At 42.9% G+C, this 12,245-nt stretch overlaps 1 protein-coding gene across 1 annotated transcript in view; it reads right to left on the bottom strand.

The window, feature by feature from the left end:
* Nucleotides 1-12,245, bottom strand: part of HMCN1 (hemicentin 1) — a 234,521-nt gene that overhangs the window by 190,337 nt on the left and 31,939 nt on the right. Inside the window, exons 11-14 of the mRNA XM_015415242.1 lie at nucleotides 11,208-11,320; nucleotides 10,527-10,686; nucleotides 9,087-9,261; nucleotides 1,933-2,060 (exon numbers count right to left, since the gene is read on the bottom strand). Coding sequence (XP_015270728.1) covers nucleotides 1,933-2,060; nucleotides 9,087-9,261; nucleotides 10,527-10,686; nucleotides 11,208-11,320 — 576 coding nt within the window. The remainder of the gene's footprint in view (nucleotides 1-1,932; nucleotides 2,061-9,086; nucleotides 9,262-10,526; nucleotides 10,687-11,207; nucleotides 11,321-12,245) is intronic.

Genomic DNA, 12,245 nt, shown 5'->3' with positions numbered 1-12,245 from the left:
AATAGCTAGCAATCCAAAACAGTCCAGTGGAGCCTGAGCAGTGGGTGTTGCCTTCTGACACACTTCCGGTGATGTCAGGGGGTGTGGCATATGCTAATGAGTTATGCTAATAAGTTATGCTAATGAGCTCCTGCACCTCTTTTTCTACAAAATGACCCCTGTTTATACCCCACCTTTCTTCTTTGGTTCAAGAAGGCTTACAAATAATAATTAAAACATTAAAAATTAAGGCCAAATAAAATAAAAAGACCAAATACTTCCCCCTGCACCTAAAAATGTGTACATATCCCATCAAACGTCCTGACAAGCCAACAAGCTTTGAGGGTGCCGTAAGAAGATCATCAGTAAAGGGTCTCCCTCCACCTCCTCAGGGAGCCCATTTCCCAGAGTGGGGGCTGAGATGCAAAAGGTTCATGGTTCATACTCTGGTTTATCCCTGAATGGCCACCCTAAGTGAGATAACAGCCAGTAGATGTCAGCCTTAAGACTCTACTTGTTATACAGGAACTGTTATTGTAAGCAGCCTTGAACCCCAAGGAAAGGCAGGATATAAATGTTTTATTGAATAGATAAATAAAATATGGGAGGAAAAAGGTCCTTCAGTTATGTGGGCCCAGTCCGTGAAGGGCAACGGCTTTAAAGATCAGTGTGGAGGAGGAGTTTGATTTATACCCCGCCCTTCACTTGGAGTCTCAGAGCGGCTTACAATCTCCTTCCCTTCCTTTCCCCACAACAGACACCCTGTGAGGTAAGTGGAGCTGAGAGAGCTCTGAGAGAACTGCTCTTGAGAGAACAGCTCTGTGAGCACTGTGACTGACCCAAGATCACATCAGCAGCTACATGTGGAGGAGTCAGGAATCAAACCTGGTTCTCCCAGATTAGAGTCCGCGCTCTTAACTACTACACCAAACAGGCTAAAACAGTGGACTAGGCTCTGGGAAACCCAGGTTCAGATTCCCACTTTGTCATGGAAGCGTGCTGGGTGACCACGGGCCACTCACACACTATCAGAGAACAGCTCTGTGAGCACTGTGACTGACCCAAGATCACATCAGCAGCTACATGTGGAGGAGTTGGGAATCAAACCTGGTTCTCCCAGATTAGAGTCCGCGCTCTTAACTACTACACCAAACTGGCTAAAACAGTGGACTAGGCTCTGGGAAACCCAGGTTCAGATTCCCACTCTGTCATGGAAGTGTGCTGGGTGACCATGGGCCACTCACACACTATCATCCTAACCTACCTCACAGCATTGTTGTGAGGATAAAATGGAGAAGAGGAGAATGATGTAAGTTGCTTTGGGTCCCTGCTGACAAGAAAGGTGGGATATAAGTAAAGTAAATAAAAATGAATAAGCCAATACCTCGAATTGAATTCAAAAACAGACTGGCAAACAACATAGCAGTTTCCAAACGGGCTACGTATGTTCCCATCAGCTAACCCATGACAATAATGAGGCTGCCACATTCTGGACCAGGTACAGATTCTGGGTTGTCTTCAAGGACAGCCCAACATAGAGCGTGTTACAGTAATCCAAATGTGAGGTTACAGAAGCATGGATCAGCACAGCCAAATTGAGTCTAAGAAAGTAGAGTTGTCAAACTAGATTCAGCTGATAAAAGGCACTCTTGGCCACTGTGCCGGCCTGCTTTTCAAACAGCAAGTCTATTTTGGTAAGGAAGATCTAAAGTGACCCTTTGGGGTTGGATAGCAATGGATTATTTTTAATGGGTTATGGATCAGCCCTACTTCCAGTCTCACTTCCATCTCAAAACTGGCAGTTTTTCCAATGACCAAATATTGGTGTGGCATCTGGGCATCTGCTGAACAGAGAGACTGATATTCCCAACCTGAAGGGTACCACTCTGTTCGTAGATTATTCCCTCACAATCCAGAAATGACTCTTATGGCAGCTTAAAACAGCTCACCTACCATGTACATTTAGTTTCACTGACTGAGTCGCATTCCCAGCGATGTTTGTGGCTACACAAGTATACATGCCTCTGTCTGTAACCCGAGTCTTGATTATCTTCATTGACCCTGAGGGGAGGTAGGTGTGTCTGAAAAAATAGGAAACAGATATGGCTATATAAACATTTACCATGAGAATGAGCATTACACAGACATTAGTAATGGATACCACATGCTAAACAGCATCTGTTCAGGATTATTTTTATTCAGATTGGGTTGTTTTGTTTTGTTTCTATTTAACGTTGCCTGCAATCTGTCCAAATCTTTCATTTTCTATAGCTCAATAATAAAGTGAGAGATTCGGAATGACCAAAGAGTTCCCTGAAATACGTCATCCAACAGATCTAATTACTAAAAAGTTGGATCTTCCCATGCCTGCCTTTTTGAGGGAGTGCCTGCCCGCACCCCTGATATGTTCCCATGCGAAGGATGTTGTGTGGAGATCAAGGAATGAGGATATTGTTGAGTGCTAGCGCCATCAGAGGCAAACCTGAATTGCGCTCAAAATAATGTTTTTTGATTGCAGCCCCATGTCTGCAGAACTCCATCCTGAAGGAAAACCATCAGATCTATTATAGTGGCCCTTCATGGGAGGTAGCAAAAATATTTTTGTCAGGCTTTTGGGTCTGTAGGTCACTGATTTTGCCAGAGTTCTAGTTTGAAGCAGAACATTTACTGTACTTCAGCTATATTGTCATAGCCACTCTGTGGACATACTGGTGGAAAATCAGGGTATACATGAATGCCTGAGAAAGCAGGAACTCCTCTGTTCAAGGAGGTACACATGGGAAGAAATAACTGGGTAGTAGTAACCCTAGCACTGCTTTTCTTGCTGTTTAGGCACCTCCATCTGCATCCCAACCAAGGTTCTCCACAAATGACTTGGCGATGTGGATGGTAAGCCCAAGGGAATCCTCATTAGTTTTAACACTCAATAAAATACGCTCAAAGTTTTAACCTAATTGGCACTGATGCCACTATAACATTAAACCAGCATAAATCCAAAACAAAATATGGAAGAGACAGGTTAATTATTATGGGGTGGAGGCATCTGAGCCCACGGTACTGTAAACCATAGTTTGCAGGTCATCCTATTATGTCCAGAGAGGACCCATGTGAGTTGCCATTATATGCAACAATGGCCCATTCTGCATCTAGCATTTGCCCCATTGTTTTATCAAACCCACACTGGAACAAAAAAAGATGCCGCTCAAAACCACACTCAAATACCCCAGGCCAACATGATACTGATTGCAGAATCACCCCTGAATGGCCATAAAACGGCCATAAATCTATGCAGACAGTACCATAAAACTGAGAGATCAAAGGAAGTGAAACCAGCATGCAGTGTGGAGGGTTCAACAATATCTGACAATCAAAGAAAGTGAAAGTGGCATGCAATTCAGAGAACCAGCATGCAGTGTGGAGGGTTCAACAATATCTGACAATCAAAGAAAGTGAAAGTGGCATGCAATTCAGAGAGGAATTCCTGTTCCAACGTGGGTTTGGTAAAACAGCGGAGCGAATGCTAGATGCAGAACGGGCCAATGAAACTGCTGCTTTTTGAGCAGTTTAAATAGCATGCAAAAATACCCAAACCAACCCCAATTTGTGTATGGTTTCTCTATGTGGCAATGATATTCCAAGATGGCTAAAAATCAACATGGCTAAAAATCCAGATGAGCTGTCCAAAAACCAGAAGATGCCACATTTTGAAAGATCTGTAAAGTTTAAGATCTAAGTATTGCATCTTGACACAAGCATTTCATGGTTGGCATCTATTCAATGCGGTGCTTTATGAAAAGAAGGATCCTCAAGATCAGAGCCGTTGTAATCAAGCCTTTTAAACAAAGAAGGAGCGTTTGATCAGCAGCACTGCTAGCTATATTGTCATGAAAAGACAAGTTTAAGAAGAATGGCTAAGCAGGGTTAGATCTCTTCCTGTGTACAGCATATTTTGACACCATGTCCGAGACCTATAATCTGAGTCAGGTGAGGAACATCATGATAAGACAAAGGGGCAAGAGAGTGAAGCCAAGACAAACAGCAGACAGACAAAGCCGAGACAGGAATGAGAGCTGGGAAGGACTGAGAAACTAAAGCGAATCATGGCAGTAGACTAAGAGCCAACTGATACAACAAGCAGCTGCACAGAATGCATCTGTTGCTGGTCTGTACCACATCAGGCCGCAAGTGGGGATTCAAAATCTGAATACTCTCCCTCACACACACACACAAAATACCTCCTTGAGCATATTAGCCTACGATTTTCTGTGACATACTAATACTGGGACATTTTCTTTCTTCCTCTGGGACCACTAACACAGATAGTCATTTCTAAGCCAGACTGCTCCAAAGGAGGAGTTACTCATAGACCAACCCCATGGGGGAGTGACAGGTAAAATCTAGAGAGAATCGTGTCTCTGATGTCTCTCCTCCTCCTCCTCCCACAAGCAATTCTCAGGACTTGAAAGTGGCTGGAAAAGCAATTCTAAGCAGGTCTGCACAGAATTCTGCTCAGTAGGGCTTAAGATTGCTCTCTTCTTAAGATTGCACTGCTAGGATGCAGGCCCAGGCTCAATGAGAACTTGCAACACTGCCGTATAACTTGGCCTGGTGCCTTTAGTAACAGGGCGAGCCTATGCAGAGATATGCACCTCTCGGCCCTATTCAATCGACTTAGAAGCATGTAACTCGGTTTAGGATTGCACTATAAGCTTCCAAGCAGGCTGACATTTGGCTTTTCAGCTACCATCTTAAAAGCATGACTAACTATTCTTATCTGAAGAGACATGTTTTAATAATTTTAATTATGTATTCTCATAGTCAATTGTGTCCCCATTTGCAGATACTTAAATACATAGAATGGTGCCACATGGACAGAAGAAAGATTTTTCTCCAAACTTCGGGGAACCTTTAAAAAGGGGGGGGGTGCGCCAAAACAACTCAAAAGAGACAACACTTATCTGCACGTGTGCTGAACTGCCACTGTCTCTGATGTCTCTCCTCCTCCTCCTCCTCCCACAAGCAATTATCAGGACTTGAAAGTGGCTGGAAAAACAATTCTAAGCAGGTCTGCACACAATTCTGCTCAGTAGGGTTTAAGATTGCACTCTTCTTAAGATTGCGCTGCTAGGATGCAGGCCCAGGCTCAATGAGAACTTGCAACACTGCCGTATAACTTGGCCTGGTGCCTTTAGTAACAGGGCGAGCCTATGCAGAGATATGCACCTCTCGGCCCTATTCAATCGACTTAGAAGCATGTAACTCGGTTTAGGATTGCACTATAAGCTTCTAAGCAGGCTGACATTTGGCTTTTTAGCTACCATCTTAAAAGCATGACTAACTATTCTTATCTGAAGAGAAATGTTTTAATAATTTTAATTATGTATTCTCATAGTCAATTGTGTCCCCATTTGCAGATACTTAAATACATAGAATGGTGCCACATGGACAGAAGAAAGATTTTTCTCCAAACTTCGGGGAGCCTTTAAAAAGGGTGTGTGTGTGCCAAAACAACTCAAAAGAGACAACATTTATCTACACGTGTGCTGAACTGCCAGTGATACCACCTGCCCTGCCATCACTGACTCTCATCACCAGCAACTCTGTATGCTGGAAATCTGACAGCAGCGCCACAGATTGGGGAGGAGGAGGAGGAACCCCCACCGCTAGCCCTGTCATTGCTGCCAAGGCAGTGGCACTGCATGGGGGTGAACCACCCCCACTTAGGGTTGCCAGCTTCCAGGTGGGTCAAGTAACGAATAAATATACACTGCAAGAAACTTTTGTAAATTAACGTGTTCTGTTTATAACTATCATTCTATAAAGTGCATTGTGTGCTATTATAACATTCTTGTCAGGTACAACTACCAGTTGTATTGACCAGAAAACAAGGTCAATGCTATGCAGCTTTGAGAATGACAGGAGCGCTCCGTCCATGAAACTTAGCTGCACAATGCGTCTTTTGTAGGACCGGCAATAAGCATCAACACAACTATAAATGAAACCTTTCCCCCCCCCTTTTTTTGAAGACTTCATGCAAGTAGAAGTGGGCTTGTAATTCTGTAAACTCCCGTTGGGGCTTGTCTTTTAAAATACTGATGCAATATTGACTGGTAGTTGTGAAATTGTATGAACTGAATGTTATTGTTATACCTAATGTACTGAATATATGTACCTGACAAGGATGTTATAATAGCACACAATGCACTTTATAGAATGATAGTTATAAAGAGAACACGTTCATTTACAAAAGTTTCTTGCAGTGTATATTTATTCCTTAATTGACTCTCTTAACACTGCAGCTTTGGTTGTTACAATAGCTTCCAGGTGGGGCCTGGGGATCTCCCACTTTTACAAATGATCTCCAGCTGTCAGAGATCAGCCCCCCTGGAGAAAATGGCTGCTTTGAAGGGTGGACTCTATGGCATTGTACTATGCGGAGGCCCCTCCCCATACCCCACCCTCTCCTGGATCCACCCCCAAAGTCTCCAGGTATTTTCCAACCCAGAACTGGCAACCCTACCCCCATTGTCGTTTCCACTCCAGAGGCAATGATGCTGGAAGGGAAGGAGGAAGAATGAGCATTGTTGTTGGTGTCACTGCCACCACTGTCGGGCCCACCATTGCAGCCTCTACAGTGGCAGTGCTGGGGGGGGGGGGAATTGTGACTGGGCCCACTGTTGCTTCGTCTCCAGCAGCAGCACTGCAAGGAGGCGGGGGACGAACCATCATTGTTGCTGCCACCACCATCCCTGTTGCTACCTCTCCAGAGAGAAAGAAAGACAGAGAGAGAGAAAGACAGGAGGCATTGAGGGAGGGAGACAGATGGAGAAAGAAAGTGAGAGAATAGGTAGAAGAGAGGGAAGGAAGAAAATAAGATGGTAATGGGATGCCCCTGCTTGCAAGTTCCTTGTAGATCCTAGATTGTAGACTATATTGTCTTTATTGTACAAGGGGTACCTTTTTGCAGGTTGCCTCTAGGAAAGGCTTCCCAGTTTCTTCACCCTAGTTACACTGTTTGGGATAAGGAGCATTCAAAGATGGCATCTCCAACCTGCCATCTTGGGATCAAATCCAGACTCAATCTTGCAACAGCAGAACTGAATTTTCCTGCCTCCACTTCCTCCAAGCCAGTGGAGCCCACTTCTCTCCATGATATGCTGCTCCTGGGGCTTGGGGGACCCTGAGGAACAACATAAGGAGGATGTCTGCAGCAGGAAGCAGGAACTGGTAGCAATTGCCAATTTAGTCTGGATCCAACCCTCCAACAGTACAGTTACACCGAATGACGATTCTGTGATCTGTATCTTTGTTAGGAGCAAACAAGACCACAAGACGGCCTGTTAAAAGGGGCCAGTAGAGGTGATACAGATTAATCTGCAACTCATTGTTTAGTTACAGGGAATTTCAAGGGTACATCCCTTCTTTACATAATCCAATCTAATTCAAGATACAGCAGCATGGGGCAGAGAAAACAGTTCTGGTAATTGTGCACACGTGTAAGAGAAGTTGCATCTCAATTGCCTTCTTATAAGAACATAAGAGACGCCAATGTTGGATCAGGCCAAAGGCCCATCCCGTCCAACACTCTGTGTCACACAGTGGCCAGAAATACCAGTGCCATCAGGAGGTCCACCAGTGTACCTTCCAGTGCTTAATTATGGGGAAATAATTAACTACAAAAGAAACTTGGAATTTTTTGTTGCCATATTAAATGTTCTGTAAAGCTAGCTGATTCTGAGTAATGAAGCTTTGTGAGGAAGTTTGAAACTTAAAACTTATTTTTTCCCTTGTAACCACACACTAGAATAGTGTACATAGCATTACTAATACATCAGCATTACACATTTTTAAAAAGGAAAAGGGGCATTATTACATTCTATTAAATGTTCTAGTTCATACAGAGTGGATTGTGCAGAACAACAGACACTGCTTCATTGTACTTTATCGTCCAGCAATGTACAAAACATAGCAGGATCTGGAAGATCTTAATCAAAGTATCAGGATTAATTTGCTTCAACTGAAGGATTTCAGCAAACTGACTCAAGAAACTGAACCGTCATTGGCGTAGTTCAGACACAGCAACAAACCTAAGTTATATGAATGAGCCTGGGAGAATCATGGATTTGCTCATTTCTCTCTTTCCCATTCTCCCTTTGGGTATGGTTTGAAAATTAACTACAGTTTGTCATTAAATACAGTCTGTCATTTCATCAACACAAACAAAAGAAACCCACACGAGAGATGTGTACCCAGATACTTCCAGTCACACACACACATTTTGGAATTACAGAGTTCAGTTCCTCTGGAGAAAATGGATACTTTGGAGGGTGGACTTTATGGCACTGAGGTTCCTGTCTTCCCCAGGCTCCACCCCAAATCTCTAGGAGTTTCTCAAATTGGATCCGGCAACTCTACTCCCCCCCCCATCCCCTGCCAGGGTTAGGGGTGACATGGCAACCCTGCTTTATTGGTATTTTCATGTATATCTGGTCAGCCTTAATGGTATCTGGCATTCCAGGTTACCGCTGTTTTAAGGCTTAGAGGACTGGTTTTTTCCCATTTTTCATGGTTCTCTGGCAATTGGAAGAAGCAGTAGGGGAAGCAGTTTATTTAAGCTCTGAAAAGAGTTGGCTTAATTTGTATGTAAAAACCCCTGGAACAGTAATTCTCTAAAAAAGAACAAGTTTGCCTCAGCAGAAAACAGTGAGGCTACTTAATTGCTATAACATCCAAACAGCAAATTCTGTTAAATATAAGCACTAAACCATGCTAATGAAGTAAATCAATCCATTCGTTCATTTGTTATCCTGCCTCCTGCACCTCGGTCACATCTACAAATAATTCATTATTTCTCACAGTAAGAAACTCACATTAATATAGCCATCAAAATAAAGACTGGGTCATGTTAGTTTAAAACCCATCAAGGGGAATTTCTGTCACAAATAGCCTCCAATATAAAGAGGTTGTTACATCTGTCTCATGGAAAAGAACAAGGAAGTTGCATGTTATGTTCTGACAAGGAAGTGGTATGTTATAGAGAGAAGAGTGGCTTGCGGCCTCAATTCACATAAACAAGACAAAAAAAATAAAAATGGAAGGGCTGTTACCTTGGAGAAAAAGGAGAGATAAGCTGTGTTTCCTTAGCCCAGGTTACTATAGGGGGTGGCAGACTCTTCACTTCGCACGGAAGTGTAACATCTTCCCCTGCTATCACCGAAAGCTCAAGCGGGTTGTCCAGTGAACCTCCTTGCTGATCTCCAGGCCTAGACACCCTGGGTCTCACTAGGATGAAACATATGGTATCAGAATGTGTGTGTGTGCACGTGTAGGTGTAATGTAACACTTATATATGCACAATCAGCACATCAAAATGTACTAGCAGGGCTTTTTTTGTGGAAAAAGCCCAGCAGGAACTCATTAGCATAATAGACCACACCCAACAGCAGAAATTCATTAGCATATTAGGCCACACCCCTGACAGCACAGCTCATTGGCATATTAGGCCGCACCCTCATGTTGCCAGAAGTGTGCTCATCCAGCCACACCCACCTTTTGCTTCTTATTCTGTTTACCTTGTTTGTTGCCAAAACCCAGGGCTTTTTTGTAGCAAGAACTCCTTTGCATGTTAGGCCACATACCCCTAATGTAGCCAATCCTAATGAGTTTCTGCTGTTGGGTGTGGCCTATTATGCTAATGAGTTCCTGCTGGGTGTGGCCAACTTGGAAGCCAGCCAGAACTCCGTTCCTGTGCGTTCCTGCCCAAAAATAGCCCTGTGTACTAGTATGTACAACAATGCTTTATTGCAGATTAACGAAGAGCGTATTCAGAGTCTGCTTAATTCAACATTCCTAAGACTTTGCCAGAAATACTTGTAAAGCCAGACACTGAAACTGGGGCCAACAGCTAACTTTTTCTCAAGTCCACCCCAGTGAGTCCAATTCCTAGGGATGGATTTGAACTCTGACCTCCCAGGTCCAAGCTCATTAGTCTATTATCCACCGGATCGCTCTGGCTTTCATTATGGACTAGTATATCAGGAGAGAATATTTAGCTGACAGTTAACAAATATCTCAGTACATCAGGTCCAAGCTCATTAGTCTATTATCCACCAGATCGCTCTGGCTTTCATTATGGACTAGAATATCAGGAGAGAATATTTAGCTGTCAGTTAACAAATATCTCAGTACATTTAAATTGAAGCATGAAATTGCCCCACATTCAGATCTTCTACAGGATCCTGTTTTGCATTTAAAGGTATAAAATGGCACCTCCACCCTAGGTGACTGTTTGGCTCTCTGGATTAGGCCACTGATTGGTCACCCACCATTCAGATCTTAAAGAGAGTTATCCTAGTAGGTGTAGCTAAAAGACAGAGACTAGCAGTCCATGGGAGACTGTAGAATTACTGTCGTTTCAAAACAACAATGGCATCTCAAACCAGCCACAAGAAGTATCTCTATAATGAGGTGCTTCTGTATTTTTGCTGGCTGCCTTGTATGGCAATGCCCTAGAGATTTATGTACATTGGGCTCTAGTTTTTCCTTACCATAGACAGTCAACTGGACTTTCCGTGTCGCATAGCCAGCTGCGTTAGTTGCAGTACAGATATATTCGCCAGACTCTTCTCCTCCAGGAGAAACTACATACAGACTCCCATCAGAACCTGCAGAAAATTTAGGATTGCTGGGAGGAATCATCTCTCCTCTCTGTGAAGAACATGAAAATACTAACATGATGAACCTGCTCATATGGAATAACAATCTAAGAACAGGCTACGTCAGCATTCTGTCTTCCCACAGGTAGTAACCAGAATGCACGTCAGCATTCTGTCTTCCCACAGGTAGTAACCAGGTCTCTAGAGAAGCAGCATACAAATTCCTTCAACAAATAACTGAGCCAAATGCCTCATGGAGTATCCAGAAGAGAGCATTATCAACAATACTTGTTAGTACATTAACTGGTGGGGGATGTATTCCTATTTGAATCAGTGAGGCTGAAGTTCAGGGCCAAGTTGCTCATTTTATAATGTTTATTCTGGCTATTTCATGCTGCTGCACTACAGAATTAAAACAAAATGTTAAAGCTCTTTTCTTCAACAATGAGTGGTCACAATGAGTTTTTTTGTAATAAACCCATTTGTTGTAATGGATTATTTGATTTTTGGTTCTTGCTGAACATCACATTCAACTGATCTTTCAGTATAAATAGCTCAAAATGTCATAGTTACCTTTGACCAAACTATAGTTGGCTTTGGAACTCCACTAGCTTTGCAGGGCAGAGTCACAGGTATGTCTTCTATTGTACTGAATATCTGTTGTCCATGTTGAATGATGGGTAAAACTGAGAATACATACAAGGGTGTTTCGTAAAGTTTATATGGCAGATTATATCATGCACTGCTGTTCTGAAAAATTTACAATCTGTTAACAGTGGTTTTGAAATGATGTACATAAGTGTATTCTGAATTACTGTTTTAGACAAGAGCAAGAGTACAATGGGACTCTCATCTCTCTTCCTCCCTCTGTAATATTCAGTGATGCAAAACATATGATCTGATGTCCTCACATTAAGCAGCAGCCAATTAGGTGGAACAGGAGAAACTCCTAACACAATGACACCAAGTTATATATTTTGATTTCCTTCACATTAAGGGGGGTGGAGAGGAAGAGATGAGGAGACACACAGCCAGGAGGGCGGGGTAGAAATTTAATAAATCAAATCAAATCATAACTGATAGGCTTGGATCCTGCAGAACCTTTCCACTAACAGCAGTGCTCTCCTCTCCCCAGTGCAAAGAGCCTTCCCTGATGCAAGAGGCTCTGGGAAAAAACCTTTACTAGGAGAAAGCAAATTGTGCAAGAGGAAAGCACTGCCAACAGTGGAATGGAACTGTAGGATCCAACCTATAGTCTTTTGAGAAAACCACAGAAAGTTTCCAGTAACCAAAAAAATAAAATAAAAATCAGAATGTTCTCCAAAAATAAAAGGGTTTAGATTAGATTCTCTAAGACGCTCTGCGATCTGTTTAAAAAAAGAGAGAGAGATGAAAAGTTAAATGAGGCCTAAACATTTTTCTAATATCTTCAGAGTACATTTCTAACATGGACCTTGTCTAAAAACATATGCCTGGGGGTGTTGATGAAGAAATGTTTATGTACATGTAACAAACATAGTTTGTAACACTTACTTGACCACCTGATGTCTCACAAACAAACATAACAAGAGGGGGACCCGCGATACTCGCGGGGGGGAGAAGAGCTCCGTC

The sequence above is a fragment of the Gekko japonicus genome, unplaced genomic scaffold (genome assembly GCF_001447785.1).
Source record: "Gekko japonicus isolate JY-2015 unplaced genomic scaffold, Gekko_japonicus_V1.1 scaffold269, whole genome shotgun sequence".
Taxonomy (NCBI): Eukaryota; Metazoa; Chordata; class Lepidosauria; order Squamata; family Gekkonidae; genus Gekko; species Gekko japonicus.
This window is presented reverse-complemented; position numbering and strand designations above follow the sequence as displayed.